Raw genomic sequence first — 22,441 nt, 5'->3', positions numbered from 1 at the left:
CTTTCAGGTAAAAAAATAGTTATCAATTGCCGAGCTGTACTCACTTTTAAAGACACAAGCTCAAGTACATAATAAAAATGTGATTCAAATATGAAATCATATGTTGTTGTTCCTATTCAACAAAAGTTGAGGAATAGGGCTTGAAATGACCACGGCTGGCATGTACATTAATCAAGAAACGGTCTGGCTGGTATCATGTTGCTGGTATAGTTAGTTAGCCTAGTTAGTTTTCCCAATATTGATGTTGTGTTACCCATGTCTCCCTCCCTGCCCTGGATCCCCATTGCCTAAGCGCTTCGGCTGCACTGACTTTTGCTGGTGCTAGGCTCACAATCGTCAACTATGCTGTCGCTGTCTTCTTCTGCTAGGCAATGACCCGGGGCTGTGGCATCCTCCTCGGAATGGGCTTACATGCACGTTGACGTTAGCTTTGGCACTGTCCCCTAACTTTCCGGCGTTTCTTTTGTGTGGTGGTGTTACTTTTTCATGTTGATTTGGGAGTTTTCCTGGGTGGACTTCTCTTGATAGATAGCTCAACTTCTCGTGAACGGGAGCCCCTGCTCCTTCTAGTTTTTCTCCACACTCCTTGGTTCACTATCACTCCGACTCTCTGGTTCATTCGTATGCTGTGTTCAGTGAAAGGAAATGTTTGGAACGTTGCAGATGTAAATGTAATAAATAGAGCTGACATGATTCTCTAGTGTTAGCCATTTCGGTGCTCCAGATGGCCAGTCCATTACTGTGAGTAAGGCTAAATAGGTCATTTCTGTGCCTGCACAATAGATTGTTTTATTAATTCACATAGACACTGGGCACATCCCATCGATAATGACGCAGCTAAAGTAGCCAGCTAACCTACTTTAGCCAGCGACTAAGCAGAAACCACCGGTGTCATCATCACAATCTCCCCACCAGATTCCCAATCCATTATTCTCGCACGTCCTCTCCGAAGTTTGTGCACAGTAGCCTGGAGTCAAGGTTACCTTTCCAACATTTCATGTCCTTCATTTTTGGATCAGACAGAATGAAACGGCGTAGACAGTTTCCTGCCCAACTCTGCAGTTTCCTGCTGGGCCAGACTGAGAGGTGACACCAGTACCTCCATTTTGGGGTCAGGTAGACCAGATATAGTCTGCAGTTTCCTGCTGGGCCAGGCTGAGAGGTGACACCAGTACCTCCATTTTGGGGTCAGGTAGACCAGATATAGTCTGCAGTTTCCTGCTGGGCCAGGCTGAGAGGTGACACCAGTACCTCCATTTTGGGGTCAGGTAGACCAGTCTGCAGTTTCCTGCTGAGCCAGGCTGAGAGGTGACACCAGTACCTCCATTTTGGGGTCAGGTAGACCAGATATAGTCTGCAGTTTCCTGCTGGGCCAGGCTGAGAGGTGACACCAGTACCTCCATTTTGGGGTCAGGTAGACCAGATATAGTCTGCAGTTTCCTGCTGGGCCAGGCTGAGAGGTGACACCAGTACCTCCATTTTGGGGTCAGGTAGACCAGATATAGTCTTCATTTTCCTGCTGGGCCAGGCTGAGAGGTGACACCAGTACCTCCATTTTGGGGTCAGGTAGACCAGATATAGTCTGCAGTTTCCTGCTGGGCCAGGCTGAGAGGTGACACCAGTACCTCCATTTTGGGGTCAGGTAGACCAGATATAGTCTTCATTTTCATGCTGTGCCAGGCTCAGCGGTGACATCAGGTTCTCCATTTTAAGTCAGACTGGATGAGCCAAAGTGCAGTTTCCTACCGGAATAAAAGTAACCTCATCCTCTGGCTATTGTGCCCAGCCTATATAATCCTGGGATATCAACCACTCTAAATTGGCCTTAATGGGAGTGGCCATAGAATTCTATGGGAGTGCTCTACTGAGTAAAGTATTTGTAATTGAATTTTAGCGAATCACCTGACTGCGAGGCGTGGCTCTGTGCTTGTGGTGTGCTAGTATACGGGGGATAGTGAAGGGGAAAGCGTTCTGGGAGATGATTGGTTGGTAGATTAAGCCTATTTAAACCAATGCCTGCGCTGGGAGTTTCTCCAGGCTCTCTGTATTGGCTAACAAAGGCTAAGTTTGACGCGTTGGTCCACCAGACTCTTTGTGCATTTGGGGTGAAAGTGTCTGGGAACAAGATTATGCTAAAAGGTTGACGACCGGTCTGCCATGTTGTGGCAGGCTCACTGTGGCCATGGCATGATCCTGCCTCCCCCCGCAGTGGGAACAAAGCAGCATTTAATGAGGTGTGACACATTTGCCCTTCGCTGCCAGCGGCAACAGTGCAGTATCATCATGCCCCAATTCGTATCACTATGTTGTCCGCATAGGCAGGGTTGGCATGAATTCTGCTGAAGTAGGCTAGTGGAGTCATAGGAGTTAGGATCAAAACCTGCTCCGAGAACCACACAGAGCCCATCGTGAGGAGAACCACTGATATGGGTAGCAGGGTTTGGGTCAGTTCAGTTCAGGAGGCATACTTATCCCTCCTGATTATCCCCTGACTTTACTGATATAAAATGGACTGATCCCAAACCTTGGATTTTTGCTAGCCACTCATATTTGACGTAATTGGCCAACTGTGATCACATGTTTCTGTCTCGGTTTTCCTAGTGGCTCGCGGCACTCAGGCAGCCCCTCGGAACGTGGTCCTAAGACCTCCACCTCGGTCGACTCCTCCAAAGTCTACATCGTCTCCTCCGGCGGCACGGTGACAGGGGCGGGGCTTAATGATCCCATCCACGCCCGCCAATCACCAGGCAAAGAGTATCTGATTGGCTGGAAGAAAGCCGTGGATGGCTCTCCAATGGAGGATCTGGGCAGGCCAAAAGACTACGGGTGAGAAAATAAGCAGTGTTTTGTGCGGTTGTATTCTTACTTGGACATGTAACTTGCTCCTAGAGCGCTGTCAATATGCTCTATAGCATCATAATAGTTGCCAGTGCCACACATACTTTTTCTCCCTGCCAGACTGACACGATTTCAGCCTCGACTCTACGTAACCCGTTGAAATAAACCCCATCGTCCTATTTTAATAAAGAAGCCACAAGTGCGTACGCGTGTCAACTTTACTAGTACTTTCCTGCTAGCCTTTGGCCAGGTTGACGGTCTTTCTTGGTTAAGTTAACTGAACTGGAAAGAAAGATGGCGAGCTGACAAACTGCCTGCTTTGATTAGTATGGCTTGCCACCTTTTCAACAGGACCAAAGGCCCCCATTTTAGGCAGGTTCTGATCAAAGGGGACAGCCATATTAAAAGTAACCTCTGATTACTTGATGCTCTGACAGAATCCTCTTGACACATGTCCCATCTTATTGATAAGTAGGAGTTGAAGCAGTGTTCTCGAGTACAGTCTCTCATTTAGCTAGTGTCAAGTGTCCATCGGCTAGTGCAACCTTTTCTGATATTTTCAGTTCACAAAACAGTCTTCGTAGTGGGAAAAGAGCCCCCAAAATAAACATATAATTTAAGATGGGACTGCACATAGATAATACAAAACAAGTTTGGATTGCTGCAGCTACACTACATGAAAAAAGGTATGTGGAGACCTGCTCGTCGAACATCTCATTCCAAAATCATGGGCGTTAATATGGAGTTGGTCCCCCTTTTGCTGCTATAACAGCCTCCACTCTTCTGGGAAGGCTTTCCACTAGATGTTGGAACATTGCTGCTGGGACTTGCTTCCGAACCATGAAAAACAGCCCCAGACCATAATTCCTCCTCCACAAACGTTATAATTGGCTCTATGCATTGGGGCAGGTAGCGTTGTCCTGGCATCTACCAAACCCAGATTGGTCCGTCAGACTGCTAGATGGTGAAGTATGATTAATCTAGAACATGTTTCCCCAACTGGCGCCCTGCGAGCATAGCTTCCATCAATGTAATTGTCTGCATAATTTCTAATACACATTTTTTTTCAATTGTGAACGTTTTTTTTTTTATTTTGACTATTTTCTACATTGTAGAATAATAGTGAAGACATCAAAACTATGACATAACACATATGGAATCATGTAATAACCAAAAAAGTGTTAAACAAATCAAAATATATTTTACATGTAAGATTCTTCAAGGTAGCCACCCTACACCTTGATTACAGCTTTGCACTTCAAGAGGTAGTCACCTGGAATGCGTTTCAATTAACAGGTGTGCCTTGTTGAAAGTTAATTTATGGAATTAACTGTAATGAACTTATCCTCTGCAGCAGAGGTAACTCTGGGTCTTCCTTTCCTGTGGCGGTCCTCATGAGAGCCAGTTTCATCATAGCGCTTGATGGTTTTTGCGATGACACTTGAAGAAACTTTCGAAGTTCTTGAAATGTTCCTCATTGACTGACCTTCATGTCTTAAAGCAATGATGGACTGTCGTTTCTCTTTGCTTATTTGAGCTGTTCTTTCCATAATATGGATTTGGTCTTTTACCAAATAGGGCCTTCTTCTGTGTACCCACCCCTACCTTGTCACAACACAACTGATTGTCTCAAACGCATTAAGAAGGAAAGATATTCCACATCCATCGGTGAAGGGTGAGTCATCATTCCAGAGAAAGCATTTCCACTGCTGCAGAGTCCAATGGCGGTGAGCTTTACACCACTCCTGCCAACGCTTTGCATTGTGCATGGTGATCTTAGGCTTGTGTGCGTCTGCTTTGCCATGGAAACCCATTTTATGAAGCTCCAGACAAACCGTTCTTGTGCTGATGTTTCATCCAGAGGCAGTTTGGAGCTCGGTAGTGAGTGTTGCAACCGAGGTTTCAGCACTCGGGGGTCCCCTTCTGTGAGCTTGTGTGGCCTACCACTTCGGCTGAGCCGATGTTGCTCCTAGACGTTTCCACTTCACAATAACAGCACTTACAGTTGCCCGGTGCAGCTCTAGCAGGAAAGAAATGTGACATCCTATGATGAAAGTTACTGAGCTCTTCAGTAAATGGCTCTTCAGCCATTCTACTGCCAATGTTTGTCTATGGAGATTGCATGGTTGTGTGCTACATTTTTGTACACCTGTCAGCAACAACTGTGGCTGAAATAGCCGAATCCACTCATTTAAAATGGTGAGTGACCACATACTTTTGTATATATAGTGTAGAAATAGCATTTGTGGATAGTTGTCATTCTTTTGTTGTTATATTATATCATGGCAGGTTTCATTGTAATGTTTATGATTTGTGGAGGTTAAGAGTAGAGCAGTATTTTTATCACCACTTTACATTGGCCTTATTCCAAGGTAGCTATTACAGTGGGGCAAAAAAGTATTTAGTCAGCCACCAATTGTGCTTTGGGGACCTTTAACAGAATGTGACTGGCAGAACGGCTGTTGTATATGGAAGATTCGGGCTGCAGTAGATACAGTGGGGCAAAAAAGTATTTAGTCAGCCACCAATTGTGCAAGTTCTCCCACTTAAAAAGATGAGAGGCCTGTAATTTTCATCATAGGTACACTTCAACTATGACAGAAAAAATGAAAAGAAAATCCAGAAAATCACATTGTAGGATTTTTTATGAATTTATTTGCAAATTATGGTGGAAAATAAGTATTTGGTAACCTACAAACAAGCAAGATTTCTGGCTCTCACAGACCTGTAACTTCTTCTTTAAGAGGCTCCTCTGTCCTCCACTCGTTACCTGTATTAATGGCACCTGTTTGAACTTGTTATCAGTATAAAAGACACCTGTCCACAACCTCAAACAGTCACACTCCAAACTCCACTATGGCCAAGATCAAAGAGCTGTCAAAGGACACCAGAAACAAAATTGTAGACCTGCACCAGGCTGGGAAGACTGAATCTGCAATCGGTAAGCAGCTTGGTTTGAAGAAATCAACTGTGGGAGCAATTATTAGGAAATGGAAGACATAGAAGACCACTGATAATCTCCCTCGATATGGGGCTCCACACAAGATCTCACCCCTTGGGGTCAAAATGATCACAAGAACGGTGAGCAAAAATCCCAGAACCACACGGGGGGACCTAGTGAATGACCTGCAGAGAGCTGGGACCAAAGTAACAAAGCCTACCATTAGTAACGCACTATGCCGCCAGGGACTCAAATCCGGCAGTGCCAGACGTGTCCCCCTGCTTAAGCCAGTACATGTCCAGGCCCGTCTGAAGTTTGCTAGAGAGCATTTAAATGATCCAGAATAAGATTGGGAGAATGTCATATGGTCAGATGAAACCAAAATATAACTTTTTGGTAAAAACTCAACTCGTCGTGTTTGGAGGACAAAGAATGCTGAGTTGCATCCAAAGAACACCATACCTACTGTGAAGCATGGGGGTGGAAACATCATGCTTTGGGGCTGATTTTCTGCAAAGGGACCAGTACGACTGATCCGTGTAAAGGAAAGAATGAATGGGGCCATGTATCGTGAGATTTTGAGTGAAAACCTCCTTCCATCAGCAAGGGCATTGAAGATGAAACGTGGCTGGGTCTTTCAGCATGACAATGATCCCAAACACACCGCCCGGGCAACGAAGGAGTGGCTTCGTAAGAAGCATTTCAAGGTCCTGGAGTGGCCTAGCCAGTCTCCAGATCTCAACCCCATAGAAAATCTTGGGAGGGAGTTGAAAGTCCGTGTTGCTCAGCAACAGCCCCAAAACATTACTGCTCTAGAGGAGATCTGCATGGAGGAATGGGCCAAAATACCAGCAACAGTGTGTGAAAACCTTGTGAAGACTTACAGAAAACGTTTGACCTCTGTCATTGCCAACAAAGGGTATATAACAAAGTATTGAGATAAACTTTTGCAAATATTTAATTTGCAAATAAATTCATTAAAAATTCTACAATGTGATTTTCTGGAGAAAAAAAAATCTAATTTTGTCTGTCATAGTTGAAGTGTACCTATGATGAAAGTTACAGGCCTCTCTCATCTTTTTAAGTGGGAGAACTTGCACAATTGGTGGCTGACAAAATACTTTTTTGCCCCACTGTATGTAATTAGTTTGTACTATGTATGCAAGAACAAGTAGTTGGTGTACTTACCCCTGTACAGAAACAATTAACACAAAAGTAACAGTTTTATAACATAGTCTGCTTTATAAGGCCAATGTCATTTGAGGTATGACCATATAGCATAACAATTTTGACCGCAATATGCTTGCATATCAGCCATGTATACAGCTTTTGTTTACATCTCAATGTACATTATTTCCCTCCTTTTTTCACTTGGGGTTTTCTACATCAGTGGAATGGAAGGCGTATTGTCTTTCCTACTAAAGACTCTAACACTGAGATCCAGGTACACTAGCTTTTACGGAACCCTCTTTGGTTCAATAAACCTCTTGCGTGTGCTTTATTTTACAGTCCACTATTTACTTTGTATTTACTAAGAAATGACATTGTAAAATTGAGATGATATAATATTTACCTGTTTCTTGAGATTTAAAATCACCATTTGGTTGTGTGGAAGTCTCCAAGTTAAGTGCGTAAGTTCTTAATAAATATTGGACAGAGCCCTGTTGAAATGGGCTGGTAAAATAAGTCTACCCACTTTGTCATTCGCATGGTGTCTGTACACAATGCAAACTGTGCCTTCCGTGACACCCCACCCCCACTCTGTGTGTTTACCTGGAAACGGCAACTCCCCAAACTAGATGCCCTCCAGTTGAAGCACTGTGATTGAATGGTTCCGGACAGCATATTGTAATAAATTACTCCCCCCTGTTTGTGTGTGTGTGTTGATATTCAACTTTCAATAACCCTTTACAGTAGTTCTGGTAGTATACTTATTTCTTATGACCTTGTTGTATTATTTTGTCCTTCCCAAAGAGCAGTGTAATGTGCTGCCTCGTCTTACTTTTGATAGCTTTATGCTTCTATATATGTCTTACTGTTTTCGGTCTTACTGTTCAGTAATGTCCTTACTCTCCCACACGTGTCACTATGCCCCCTCTACCGCACCTTTGTGTGCAAATGACCCCCTATTCCACATGTCGTGCACTGCGTTTGACCAGGAATTTTAGACACCTGTTCTTTGTTCAGGAGAGGCTGCCTTCCACCTACCCTTGTACAATAGCTTTCACAAGAAACTTCAGTGAAACTGATAAGCTTGTCTCTAATGCATCTCTCTTACCTTTTTTTTTTTTGTTGCCCCCAATATACACCCTCTCTCTGCCCGTTTCTCATCCCGATCTCTCTCTTCCCTCCTTTCTCCACCCCACTTTCTCTCTACCCTCACTGTCTCGTTACATTCTCTACCTTACCATCGTTCTTCATTTAACCCCTTTTCACTCATCTCTATCTCGATCTCTTTTCTCTTTTCCGCCTCTTTGTCTTCCCCTCCCTCCCGTTCTCCATTGCATCCCCCATCCTCCCCTGGGGAGCAGGCTGCGGGCCATGCTGGGTGCAGACAGCCAGGTCCAGCCCAGCCTGACCAGAGAGGCCTTCCTGAAGATGATGCTGCCCGACAGTCCCCCTGGGGAGGGGGGGCGTGGCAAGGTGAGCCCCTGCTCCCGCTAGTTTTTCTCCACACTCTACTTGGTTCACTAGTTCAAGATGATGCTGCCCGACAGTCCCCCTGGGGAGGGGGGGCGTGGCAAGGTGAGCCCCTGCTCCCGCTAGTTTTTCTCCACACTCTACTTGGTTCACTAGTTCACTCTACTTGGTTCACTCTGACTCTGTGGTTCATTCGTATGCTGTCTGGGCTGTGTTCAGTTAAAGGAAATGTTTGAACGTCGCAGATAGAAATGTAATAAATAGAGCTGACAGCATTATCTAGTGTAGTGTTAGCCATTTCCTCCCCTGACAATGAGTGTCTTGCTTCAATTTCCTTCCCTCCTTCAGTCGGCTCCTTCCTCCGCTTGACATAATCCATTCAGATTGCTTGTGATATTAAAAATCAAGGCCGCCGCCGTTTTCAAATGAACTGAAATTAAAACCAAGGGGGATTATAAGGTGCCAGACTTGGGCTAACCTTTTTCTAGCACAGCTTCCCTCCGCCTGTCGAAAGGTTAATTTAGACATCTATCGTTCAATACCACTGGCCTAGCGTCAGAAAAAAAACCACCACTTGATGTAAAGGCTCTTGGGTAATTAGAAGAAGACAATGTGGCCAGGAAACAAGGGTGGAGGTAGAATGGGAAGGGGTTGATACAAATGGATTTGATCTGGGAGCTAGCAAGCTGCTCTTCAGTCCTCTTTGTTCACTGATTGAAAATACATCACAGGAAAATGGCTGCCAGCAACATAATAGTCAATAGTCTTGACATACCCTCCTGTAATAAATGGAAGATGCAAGTCTTTCATTATTATCTGATGCCCTGCATTGATACTAACTACTATGCGCAGGGAAGCTATCGTCAGAAAATTGAGGGGAAATTATCGGCTCTCATTTTTGGCACTGTGGTAGACCGAAGTTACTGTTTTGCCAATTTTGTGGAAGATTCAGGCAGTTTTTTTTCCTAGTTTAGCACAACCAGTTGGAGCTTGAATCACCTCTTCCGTGGTGCAGCCCTCCAAGATGTAAAATGTCTCAGGATTTTCAGTCACCCTTTTTCCCTCCCTCATTTTCTCCATCCCTTCCCGCAGAGTCTGACTGGTCCTGGCGGCCTCCCCATGTCCCCACGGAGGTCCCTGTACCGGACCCTGTCGGATGAGAGCCTGTGCAGCAGCTACAGGAAAAACCTGTCCCTGGTCAGCTCTCGGAGCTCTCTCCTGGACCAGGCCCTACCCAACGATATCCTGTTCAGCACCCCCACTGAGCCACACCACAGCACCCTGCCACCTCGCGTGAACCTCGGCCACAGCCATGGGGCGCCGCTACACAAGAGTGAGTGTCTGCCCGTTTAGGGTAGGGGTGGCGTAGTCTCTCTCTAGCTAGTTCTTGTCAGTTGTGAAAACAGAATCTAATAGAACAGATAATATATACTTTAATCTATATCTGTGGTTGAGAGGTAATAGGGATGGCCAACTTTTCACCTAGAGAGCTACAGGATGTATATATATTCTTCCATCCCGGCTCGAACTCACCATATTCAGCTAATACCGCTAATACCGTCAAGGCCCCTTTTACCTGAAAATCTAAATATGTCCAAACTGTATAGTCAGTGTAAAAGTACCACATTTGCCCTACATTTGATTATGTATTAGGGAAACCCTGGAGTACATTTCATTGATTCAGACATTCATTTAGGAATGGAACACATGTTACGAAATCATTAATGTATCTGCCAAAGATGGAACGCAAACAGGGCAAATGGACAAACGCATTATATGGACAGTGGACAGCTGCATTCACCTACTCCTGAAAAGCACTTAAAGGCCTACTCTGTGATATTTACAGCCACTTTTATATTTCTCCAGACTCATTCCTCAGCTTTATAGTAAACAAAGTGGCAGCCATTTTGATTTTCAAATTAAGGCCATAGAAATAAAAAATATCTAGCTGCGAGCTCATTGTGGTCAATTAAATGCAAACGCCCTTGCCAGTCTGAAGCTGAACTTGAAGCTGAACTAGACCCATTGTAATAGCTACAGCATATGCCACTTTCAATTTCCCATCTGTCTTGTGCAAACCTATTTTTTTTAAAGTTTACTCTGTTCATAAGAAACACAGCAAGATATTGTATATTTTCCACTGGGAAAAACATCCCAGTATGTGCTCATTGAGTATGCAAGATATTAACCCTTTCACTGTCTGTCCTTGCGTTCTTTGTTGAAACATTCTAACCACTTGTTGTATTTCGCAATGACACACAGGGGCTGAATACCCCCCCCCCCCCCACACACACACACACACACCTTGGAGGGTGGAGGTTGTGTGTGTGGATATGTAATTGCTGTGTCTTATTCAGATCACCTTAACTCTATGGGGGTGTGGGGGGCTGCTGTCACACATTTGTATGCCAAGGTTTGTGTGAGTATGTTCTCCAAAGCTGACCCCTGTGGATGTCCCCTAGATGCAGGTGAATTGTCTGTCTGACGGGGGGAAGATCCCCCTTCGTCTCCGTCCTCTGATCAGCTTTCAACAGACTGACATTGGGGTTTTAAAAAAGTAACCATGTTCTTGGCAGTTTTCCAAGCAGAAGTGCACTTTGAGAGTGTAATTGTTTAGCTTTTTTTTTTACACATTTTGGTTGGGGGTTTGTCTCGCACAGTCAATTTGGTGCAAATTGAAAAGGCTGAATTGTATTTACTTCAAGGGGAATTCCAGATGTCTCTAAAAATGTCTGTTAAGGTGATACAAGTCGTATGGATAACTCTGTGATGTTTGTCTTACGCTTTGGTGGAAAGTGCCTGTCTTTCATTCGTTAAGAGTATCATCTTATTTAAACTCTACTTGTGTTTTTACTGACTTTGAAACCTAAAACCCTGAAATGACTTCGGAAATCTGCAAGCAGTTTGGGCTTAATATAGGAGCAGGTGTTCCTGTGGAGAATGGATGAGCACTGATGTCTAATTATCGGTAGACAGAAGGGAGAGGGAGAGAGAACCAAATCGGTGAGCTTGTCAGTCACTTATCTAAACCGAAATGTCTCATCTCTACAGATGAGCTGTGGTTCTCTGACAGCTCCCTGGCCGACCGCTGCAAAATGGCTGATGGCAGTCTGATGCCTCTCCCGGAAGCAGTGTCTGGCCTGGACTGGTCCCATCTTGTTGATGCCGCAAGGGCTTTTGAAGGTAAGGACAACGTCTAGATTCGTCATCATCGTTAAACAAAACTGAGTACTTATTCACTGTTTGACCTTTTGATGCCCCCAAAAGCTTTACCCAGCTAACAATTAACGTGGCCTAGAACAGTATGGGCTTTTTTTTTGTCAGGTACCCATTTGGTTTTGATGTGAGAACATCAGAAGGGGAATCTTCACATTTGTTAGGAAATGATACGTTTGGACGATGTCAAAAGGAAAATATCCCTTTGGACAGACTTTCTTAAAGCACTTAAAAGCTGGACCAACAAAGGTTATGGGAATGTTATCCTCTGACCGACCATAAACGTTATCTCCCTACCTAGCAGAAATGTTCTGGGAATGCAGAAATGTTAGCTAGGTGTAAGTGGTACCTGATTTAACATTTGCTGCTACCAAGGTTCTTCCTGTCAGGTGTCATACTGTCAAAAGCTGTCAAATCTTTTGTCCCCAGTTCTCATCAGGCTTTCAGCGCTTGAACTGTTACCCTTTTGTTCACTCAGTATTTGTATTTATTATGGATCCCCATTAGCTGCTGCCAACAATTCCTGGCCTTTATTCAGTGTCTAAATCCACTCTGGTCAATTTAGGTATCTAATTTTGGCGTGACATTCAAAGTGCGAAAAGACCATTATAAAAGTTGTTTTTCTTTTCTCTTAATGTTCAGATGGGATTTCAATGTCCGTCATCCAATTCAAGTCTGCCAAATTCATTTGCTGAAGCGACTTGACATGAATTCAAATTGACCCCCAATATCATCTTGACCCAGTCAAAATCCTCAGTCTCTCCCATTGTCTGTGTCTACCTCGAGGTGCTAATTAGCAGGAAGTGGAAGGAGAGAGAGAGTATTTGGGGACTTGAGAAACGAAGCTTTATGACAATGGAGCGCACAGCAAGGAACCATTTTGCCAATTCGCGCCGTAATTGCACCTCTTGCTTGCACACTTTCTCTGGCAATTATAGCCTAGCTACCTCGTCCAACTGTGTTTCTGGTCATCTGGAATTACAGGGTGATGTACTCACAATGTTGTTTTTTCCTGCAAATGGCTTCTGCTTCCTTCATGACCAACAGATGTTTATAGACTGGATAGTTTGGACCCGTTGACCACGTTTTTTTCACCCTGAGCAACGAGGGGCGGGGCCGGGGACATGGATTAGCATCGGGCTGCACAGCAGCCTTCGATTTGTGTAGAAGTCAACACCAGAGAAAAGAGGGGGAACTCATTGTCTTGGAGAGTCGTGGTAGTGTTGACCCTGGCGTTATTATGCCGTGTCGTTTAATTGGCTTGTTTTGTTTCGTGTCGCTCGCTGTGTGCTCTCAAGGCAGTGTTGCTAAGCGCGCAGAGACTCTAGCATGCTAGCCCTCATTAGCATGCTGGGGGAAAGGGGTAGGGTGAGCATTAGTAGCAACAAGCAAGCATTATTTATGTTACCGTAGACCTACGCATACTAGAACAGGACAAATGGTTCACAGTCAAGAGTGCAGCGGAGCAGACACAACACAGACATTCCTCTCTCCTTGTGCATCTCATTCCTCAGTTGTAATCATATTTATCAATGATAAACTTAACCTCGAGATTTATCTTGGACTGTTTGTCTTCCATATTGAACATTACAGAGAGAATGTCATGGGGTGTTTTAGTTGTTTCCAACTCGCTATAGGCTAGTCTTTTTAAGGAAAAGGAATACCTGGCTCTGTTCTAGATCTCTCTCTTTTACTTTCCCCCTTTCCCTATTTTGTGTTCTTTGTTTTCCACTATGATAATCACTTCACCTGTGATTTACTTCAGTCAATGTTGAGACTCAATTAGAACGGAGTGACTGTTAAAAGGAAGAAAGAGGGACGTGTAATTATGGGTGGTTTTCAAAGCGTCAGTCTCTCGCTTGGCTCTCAGAAGCACCTTCGGTGAGACACTTATCTTTAGTGAGAACCACTTTCATCTCTCGTCCCTCTCGCTCTTTACCCCTCTCTCGCAATTCCCTTTTTCTCTCTCCCCTCTTCTCACTCCTTTAGCGGGAATAATCTTAGTGAGAACAGCTCCCATCCCTTTCCCTTTCTCCCTCCTTTCTGTCATCAAATACCACATTCCAAATCCACGTCACCTCTCAACGCCATCCAAATATTGAGAAGACAGATGCAGGTGGGGGATGGTTGGTGCTGCCCTTTCGCAAGAAACTTAACCTCACTTTCCCCAACCTCACTTTCCCCGGCTTTCTAAATTGATATGTGATGCCCACTTGGACATCTGCTAGGCTATTCTGACTTCTCACATGCTTAGTCTGTTTTTTCTTGTCTTCTTCCCTATCCAGAATTGTCCTATGCTCTCTATCTGGAAGGTAACAATAGTGTGCTGTGCCATGTCAGTTACTAAGGAAGGGTACTGGCTTCTAGTGTTTCTCCACCCGACAACCCATCTGACTTGCGCTTTATTGTTCTAGCCCAGTGCTAATGCACTTGATTCAACTTAGCCACGGGCTGTTTGAGTTGTTGACTAGTTGAATCGAGTGTGTTAGTTTTGGTGGGCTAGAACAAAAATGTGCAGTCATGTGGGTCTTTACAGCTGGAGTTGAGAATCACTGGCTTATAATGCCTTCGGAAAATATTCAGACCCCTTGACTTTTTACAAATTTTGTTAGGTTACAGCATGAATTTATTAAACAGTTTTTTTCCCCTCATCAATCTACACACAATACCACATAATGACAAAGCAAAAGCAGGTTTAGACATTTTTGCAAATTTATTAAAATAATTAATAAAAACAATTAAATCACATTTACATAAGTATTCAGACCTATTACTCAGTATATTGTTGAACCACCTTTGGCAGCAGTTACAGCCTTGAGTTTTCTTCGATAAAATGCTACAATCTTGTCACACCTGTATTTGGCGAGGTTCTATCATTCTTCTTTGCAGATCCTCTCAAGCTCTGTCAGGTTGGATAGGGAGCGTTGCTGCACAGCTATTTTCAGGTCTCTCCAGAGATGTTCGATCGGGTTCAAGTCGGGCTCTGGTTGGGCCACTCAAGGACATGCGGAGACTTGTCCTGGAATCACTCCGGTGTTGTCTTGGCTGTGTGCATAGGGTCATTGTCCTGTTGAAAGGTGAACCTCCGCCCCAGTCTGAGGTCCTGAGCGCTCTGGAGCAGGTTTTCATCAAGGCTCTCTCTGTACTTTGCTCCGTTCATCTTTCCCTCGATCCCAACTAGTCTCCCAGTCCCTGATGCTGAAAAACACCACCACAGCATGATGCAGCCACCACCATGCTTCACCATAGGGATGGTGCCAGGTTTCTTCCAGAGGTGACGCTTGGCATTCAGGCCAAAGAGTTCAATCTTGGTTTCATCAGACCAGAGAATCTTGTTTCTCATGGTCTGAGAGTCCATTAGGTGCCTTTTGGCAAACTCCAAGCAGGGTATCATGTGCCTTTAACTGAGGAGTGGCTTCCGTCTGGCCACTCTACTGTAAAGGCCTGATTGGTGGAGTACTGCAGAGATGGTTGTCCTTCTGGAAGGTTCTCCAATCTCCACAGAAGAGCTTTGTCAGAGTGACCTGTCGGGTTCTTGATCACATCCCTGACCCAGGCCCTTTTCCCCCGATTGCTCAGTTTAACTGGGCGGCCAGCTCTAAGGATAGTCTTGGTGATTCCAAACTTCTTCCATTTTAAGAATGATGGAGGCCACTGTGTTCTTCAATGCTGCAGAAATGTTTTTTGTATCCTTCCCCAGATCTGTGCCTCGACACAATCCTGTCTTGGAGCTCTACGGATAATTATTTCGACCTCATGGCTTGGTTTTTTTCTCTGCCATGCACTGTCAACTGTGGGACCTTATATAGACAGGTGTGTGCCTTTCCAAATCATGTCCAATCAATGGAATTTACCACAGGTAGACTCCAATCAAGTTATAGAAACATCTCAAGGATGATCAATGGAAACGGGATGCAACTGAGCTCAATTTCGAGTCTCATGGCAAAGAGTCTAAATACTTATGCAAATAAGGTATTTCTGTTTTTTTTATTTTGTATACATTTGTAAAAAAAAATGTCTCAAGATGTTTTCACTTTGTCATTGTGGGGTATTGTGTGTAGATTGCTGAGTTTTTGTACATTTAAGAAAAAATCAATTTTAAAAGACTGTAACGTAACAAAATGTGGAAACGGTCAAGGGGTCTGAATACAGTCCGAAGGCACTGTGTATTATACTGTGAGTGGGGCCTTAACTGTGTGAAATCCAGTTTGCTCTCATATTTAACCCGCAGCCTGCTCGTGCCCTCTTCACCCCCCCGAGAGAGTGGATCCAGGTGGGAAATACAGTGCTGTGAAAAGTATTTTCCCCCTTACTCATTTTCTCTATTTTTGCACATTGTTGATACTGAATGTTATCAGATCTTAAACCTTTATCTAATATTAGGTTTTGTTGAAGATCTGATAATGTTCAGTATAAAAAAAAATATGCAAAAATAGCGAAAATTAGAAAGTAGCTCCATAATTGTTGCTTTTAGGATAGACTCTGGCAAAGGCTTAGGGATGGGAGCTAACCATAGCACCTCCACAGGATCCATTCTACTCTACATCACTCCCTATTAGTCACGCTCTCCACCTTCATGGTTGCAAGATTGGACTGCTTAAAAGGGCTGCACCAGAATGTGCCTTTCCTTAGAACATTGCTTTTGGAGCATTTAAGCGCTACTGTAGGTTAATTTGCACTGAACGTACACAGTGTGGGTAACTGAACTGTACCTGAGGGATGTGCTGTCTCCTGTTTTCAGGTCTGCAGCTCGACAAGGATACCAGTCGTCTGTGTGATAAAGACTGTCCGAAAGACTCACTAGGTGACATGACATTTTGCTCCGCGAGGCACTCTATTCTTCACTGGAATTCCTTGACTTTTACTACCACTAGTTAGTTACTGTCATTAAAGCTTCTTTCACCTTTACTGCCGTTGGTGCTTTTGCTATTACTACTATGGGACCTCCACAACTGCTACAAATTTATTTAGTGTTGAAACCAAATCAAATGAGGGTTTTTACGAGCATTTCTGTAACACTACAGCAGCTACTACTACCACTGTACATCTATCACCACCTTCTAGCTGCCTAGTGCCTCTGCCTAGTGCCTCTGCCTAGTACCTCTGCCTGGTGCCTCTGCCTAGTGCCTCTGCCTGGTGCCTCTGCCTGGTGCCTCTGCCTGGTGCCTCTGCCTGGTGCCTCTGCCTGGTGCCTCTGCCTGGTGCCTCTGCCTAGTGCCTCTGCCTAGTGTTACCTCAACCACTTCTTCTGTTGTGATGTTTTCTCCTGCTAACTTTTGTTCCAGCCTTGCACTAACACGCCTGATTAAACTGCTCTCCTCTTCTAATCTGGCATTTCCCAGCAGTTAAGAACATTATTGAAGTTGAGATGTGTGTCATGGTATTTAAAGCTACACTATGCAGAAATCTCTCCGCCATTTCCCGGTTGCTAAAATTCTAATAATTTGACAAATTTCAGTTTGTGACAAAACAAGCAAGTGTAGTGTAGAGAATCAATGTACCATCTAAACTGCTGTGAAATGTATATTCCATAACCAAAAACATTGTACACTGAACAAAAATGTAAAGTCTTGGTCCCATGTTTCATGAGCTGAAATAAAAGATCCCAGAAATGTTCCATATGGACAAAACATTTATTTCTCTCAAATTTTGTGCAAAGATGTGTTTACATCCATGTTAGTGAGCATTTCTCATTTGCCAAGATAATAAATCCACCTGATAGGTGTGGCATATCAAGAAGCTGATTAGACAGCATGATCATTACACAGGTGCACCTTATGATGGTGTCAATAAAATGGCACTCTAAAATTACACAACACAATGCCACAGATGTCTCAAGTTTTGAGGGACCATGCAATTGGCATGCTAACTTCAGGAATGTATACCAGAGGTGTTATCAGAGAATAGAATGTTAATTTCTCTACCATAAGCCGCCTCCAACGGCGTCTTAGAGAACTTGGTAATACGTCCAACCAGCCTCACAACCGCAGACCATTTGTATGGCGTTGTGTGGGCAAGCGGTTTGCTGATATCAACGTTGTGAACAGAGTGCCCCATGGTGGCAGTGGGGTTATGGTATGGGCAGGCATAAGCTACGGACAACCAACGCAAAAGCATTTTATCAATGGCCAATTGAATGCACTGAGATACCTTTACGAGATCCTGAGGCCCATTGTCGTGCCATTCATCCTCCACCATCACCTGCTGTTTCAGCGAGATAATGCACGGCCCAATGTCATCGGATCTGTACACAATTCCTGGAAGCTGAAAATGTCCCAGTTCTTTCATGGCTTGCATACTCACCAGACATGTATGGGATGCTCGGGATCCACGTGTACGACCACGTGTTCCAGTTCCCGGCAATATCCAGCAACTTCACGCAACCATTGAAGGGGGTGGGACAACATTCCACAGGCCACAATCAACAGCCAGATTAACTCTATGCGAAGGAGATGTGTCATACTGCATGAGGCAAATGGTGGTCACACCAGATATTGACTTTTCTGATCCACGCCTATGCCTTTTTTTGTGTGTCTGTGAAATCTATAGATTAGGACATAATAATAATAATAATAATAAAAAATCTAATGATTTCCTTATATGAAATGTAACTCAGTCAAATATTTGAAATTTTTGAATGTTGCGTTTATGTTTTTGTTGACTGTATTTTCAGCCATTTGAAGCTGGTGTGCAAAACTAACTAAAGGTCGCAAAAAAACGAAACGTAAGAAAGGGATACATAGAAATAGAGCACATAGAACAGATCTACCCCCCCCCCCCCCCCCCCCAAAAAAAGTTACCTATTGCGGCTTTAATAGTATTGTGTGTGTGTGTGTGTTTTCTTTAGCAGCGGACCAGGGTTCACTCTGCTCCATGTTGGACGTGGAGCAGGCCCAGCAGGCCATGGAGCTGTCCCGTGAGCTGAGTCGGAGGGTGGCTGCGTCGGAGGCTGCCGCTCTGGAGGCAGGGTAGGTGTACTGCGCCTTTGGGTGGGGCAGGCAGTTAAAGGAGCTTGACTTAGTAGAGAAGGGATTTAGTTATTGAAGGTCTTACATATGCGCATGTTTAACACTACTTGCTGACTGAATGCACTGACAATAGCATGAATGCCGAAATATTGTTCATCCTCCTCTAAAGGAATCACTTTTATGATCAAAAGTTTCTGATTACAGGCCCAGTGTAGTCAAAAATGTGATTTTTCCTTCTCTCTGTGTGTGTGTGTGTTAAAAAAAAATCACATTGTGGTTGGAGTAATACTGTGAAATTGTGAAAAATATGATAATGCCTTTCTAGTGTAAGAGCTTTTTGAAAGACTGCCTAAAATTTCTGCCTGTTTTGGTGGGATGGAGTTTTGGCCTGCCTGGTGTCAACACAAATGAGCTAATAGACCAATAAGAAAGAGTTCCAGACCTCTCTGCCAATATCAGCTAGTTTTCAATGTTCTCCTCCCCACTCAGACCCCTCCCAGACACTCCTAGCAGTCCTTCTTGGAAAAATGGCTCTTTGCTAAGAAGCTATTTTTGTTTATTTTTGACTATTTTAATTGAAAACAATCACAGCAAGGTGCTTAATTGTTAACCAGAAAAGGTTAATAACTATGTAAACATTTTCATAAATGACTTTCACTTCACATAAATGACCTTGAGTGTGGACCTACAACACTATTCACTTAAATATGTTTTAAGTCAGTGACCTGGTCACACCTGAAGTTAGCTAGTAAACAATGCCGTTTTTTGTCGGTAGTTATACTCCACTTCAAGTGTGTGGTGTAATCGATGCTGTATAAAAGCATATACCAATAAAGACAGACATAACAAAGAGGTCAAATTCTATAGACTGCTCTATAGACTCGCAAAACATGAAGAAGCCTGTCTCGCTGTCTCTTTATAGGGATGGTTCTCCTGCTCTGCTCACTGGCAAAGTCATCCAACTGGAAGAGATCCTCAGACAGCTTCAGTTCGACCTGCGAAAGGTATAGTCAACTCCCTCAAAGCACATCAGCAATGTGTCCAGTGAATCGCTTAGCATGTATAACAATAATAACACGGTCATTTAGCTGATTACTTTCATCCAAAGGGATGTGCAGCTAACACGTGAATCAGTATACTACCATGATACACTAAAATGGTCTGTACAACTAGCTGTGGTTTTAAAATGTACCCTTCTCTGTTGGTGTGTGTTGTAAATCATACAACCCCAGCGATAACCAGTTGTCATAGTCAGGTGGAATATTGATTGTAAAAGGACTGACCAGATAAACAGCAAGAATATGATTTGCTTTCCCATGATGTGGTGACGTCGTCATATAATATGCATCTTTACCTGGCTATAACAGAGACCAGTTGCTTGTAATCTGGTTATATTTTGTATTCTCATTCAGAAAACCAGTGTACAACCAGACACTTATGTCACAATGAAGCCAAATCTGGTCTACTGTGCCAAATGGTGATCATATGTATAGCTAATGTCATCATGCCAGGTTGCGTAATAACCTGTGTGTGTGTGTGTGTGTGTGTGTTCCCTCTCCACAGGAGCAAGAGGACAAGGCCATGTTGCAGGAGCAGGTCCAGCACTTGCGTCAGGACAACATGCGTCTCCACGAGGAGAGCCAAACGGCAGCCGGCCAGCTCAGGAGGTTCAGCGAATGGTTCCTAAACTCGGTCGACAACAAGAAGCCCTGAGCAACAAAAAAAAACACTGACACACACTGCAACATGGCCGTTAACTCCACATTATCTGAGCCAGTGGCATGTCAAGAGGGACGATGTCTACAGTGATTCAAAGTGAATAGCCATCGCGTGAGTGCGAGAAGTTGTGAGTTAGCGTGCTAATGCTAGTAGCATTGTTTTGTAATCAAAACAACAACATGAATTACTGTAAATATACCAAGGGGACAGGGGAGGTTAAAGGGATACATTTATAGAAGGTTAAAATAAAGGGGGGGAAGGGAAGAATGCTTCAGATCTCATGTTTTTTGGATATTTGGTTATAGGAAGGAACATGTGAATAAAAAAAAACAAATGAATGTAACTTATGTGAAATCTATATTCTTTTGTCGAATAAGGCAAGTGTAAACTTATCGGTTCCCTCAGTAAACAACAATGAAAACAAGTTCACCCAAATAAATGTACTCAACTTTACCTTGACTTTTAATGCATTATATAATAACCAGGAAATAACTAAGGTGTTACAAGGTTCTTGTATAAGTTTTGTAAATACTCCACTTTTGAACAAAAAAATGAAATTGTCCTAGCAATAAATATGGTGATAGTCACAAAACTGTTATTAATGGTTAGCACTGATTGTGGTGTTGTCGAATTTGCGGTTGTATTGGATTACTTGGAAGTGTTTATTTTGCAGGAACAAAAACGTGCCTGACTTTAACCAGTGGTGTATGGATACTGTAGTCTTTTCTGTTGTTGTAGTCCCTCATCCTTTTCCAACCCCACGCCTTGTCCACCACTCTCACTAATGATGTCTACCATGATTTATGACCTTTTTCTTTTTGCCACAGAGAAAAGTATTCTTATGCAGTCGATCCTGAACACTTGCAGGTACATAAGGTACCACCAAGTGTACGAATTATGTATTTTCAATGCCAAAGTGTGTTTGATGTTATTTGTACAGTACTTTAGAGAAAGTGTCTTGTATTTAACACTCTTTATTTAAATTTACCCTCCAAATTGTTTATTTTAATATTGAGTATTTTGATCCTTTCTGCACTAAAACAATTAATGGCTCCTTATTGGCAATGTCGTCTGTATAGTTGGCAAGAGATGAGATATAAATACTATAGACTTATAAAGGGTTATTTCTGGGAAGCCCAACGTTTGGATGCTGCTAGAATACAGCCTGTTGTTTTGTAAGACTTTCTTTCTTTGTAAGATGTTTTGTTAAAGATGGGACAAAAGGTTTGCTTTTTTAATAAATGTAGGATGTTGGAAAAACAAAATGGACTCAACAGTGACATTTAATTCCAGCGACAACGTTTGTGAGTATTAAGGTATTTTTTTTGGTAATGTTTTCGTGTTGTTTTGCAGACAAATTATGTCTTAAACAGACATCCTATAGTATGCCCCTGACTATAATCAGTGCTACACACTGTTTGATAAGTGGCATGCAGTCGTTTAGAGTATTGAATTATGGGTAACACTTGTACAGGGATCATATCTTCGGCACAATTGGGAATCCGCACAGTGCCTTCCTTTTTTATAGGTCAGGCCATTATTCAAAACAGCTCCTCTCTCCAAAGGATCTAGCAAAAGTGATGCCTGGCTGGCTGGAAACAGGTATTCTGGAGTGTAGCACACGATCATCAAATCTTGTTAGATCCAGATGGGCCGGCAGTGTCCACAAGCATCACCTAGATAAACCTTTTGAATTATTCATGGATTGGAAGAAATATCATTATAATACTTTCGCAATAGAATTTTCAGATCTGGATCCTGGAGCCATATTAAACGAATAAAAAAATATATATTTGCCCCAAAATGATGGTACTGTAAAGTATTTGGCTCAGAGGTCTCTGGGGAGTAGGGCTATCAGCTCTTATGGCAAGGTGACACAAGTGAAATTTTGCTCAGTGCAAATAGCTGTCAAACTTGTGTCTTGTACTGGAGAATTCACACGATAGTAATCGGACTAGACTTAACATATTGGACTAGTCTCTTATGAAAACCTTGAATAGATTCTGGAAACAATTTCCCAGGACATAGACGTATCGGATATTGGTAGAAAGCTTAAATTATTAATCTAACTGCACTGTCCAATTTACAGTAGCTATTACAGTGAAAGAATACCATTCTA

General features: G+C 43.3%; 1 protein-coding gene across 4 annotated transcripts in view; it reads left to right on the top strand.

The window, feature by feature from the left end:
- LOC139364537 (signal-induced proliferation-associated 1-like protein 2) overlaps window positions 1-21,587 on the top strand; it is a 112,342-nt gene extending 90,755 nt beyond the window's left edge. Inside the window, exons 15-23 of one of the 4 annotated variants that reach the window (XM_071101343.1) lie at window positions 2,602-2,826; window positions 8,311-8,422; window positions 9,512-9,752; window positions 11,471-11,602; window positions 13,921-13,947; window positions 16,377-16,439; window positions 18,483-18,603; window positions 19,526-19,607; window positions 20,167-20,874. In XM_071101343.1, coding sequence (XP_070957444.1) covers window positions 2,602-2,826; window positions 8,311-8,422; window positions 9,512-9,752; window positions 11,471-11,602; window positions 13,921-13,947; window positions 16,377-16,439; window positions 18,483-18,603; window positions 19,526-19,607; window positions 20,167-20,316 — 1,153 coding nt within the window. In that variant the 3' untranslated portion in view covers window positions 20,317-20,874. Of the gene's footprint in view, window positions 1-2,601; window positions 2,827-8,310; window positions 8,423-9,511; window positions 9,753-11,470; window positions 11,603-13,920; window positions 13,948-16,376; window positions 16,440-18,482; window positions 18,604-19,525; window positions 19,608-20,166 lie in introns of all 4 variants that reach the window. The other 3 variants (XM_071101345.1, XM_071101344.1, XM_071101346.1) reach the window with 3 other exon arrangements.
- Window positions 21,588-22,441: the final 854 nt, after the last annotated feature.

Source organism: Oncorhynchus clarkii, chromosome 13 (assembly GCF_045791955.1).
Source record: "Oncorhynchus clarkii lewisi isolate Uvic-CL-2024 chromosome 13, UVic_Ocla_1.0, whole genome shotgun sequence".
Classification (NCBI taxonomy): Eukaryota; Metazoa; Chordata; class Actinopteri; order Salmoniformes; family Salmonidae; genus Oncorhynchus; species Oncorhynchus clarkii.
This window is presented reverse-complemented; position numbering and strand designations above follow the sequence as displayed.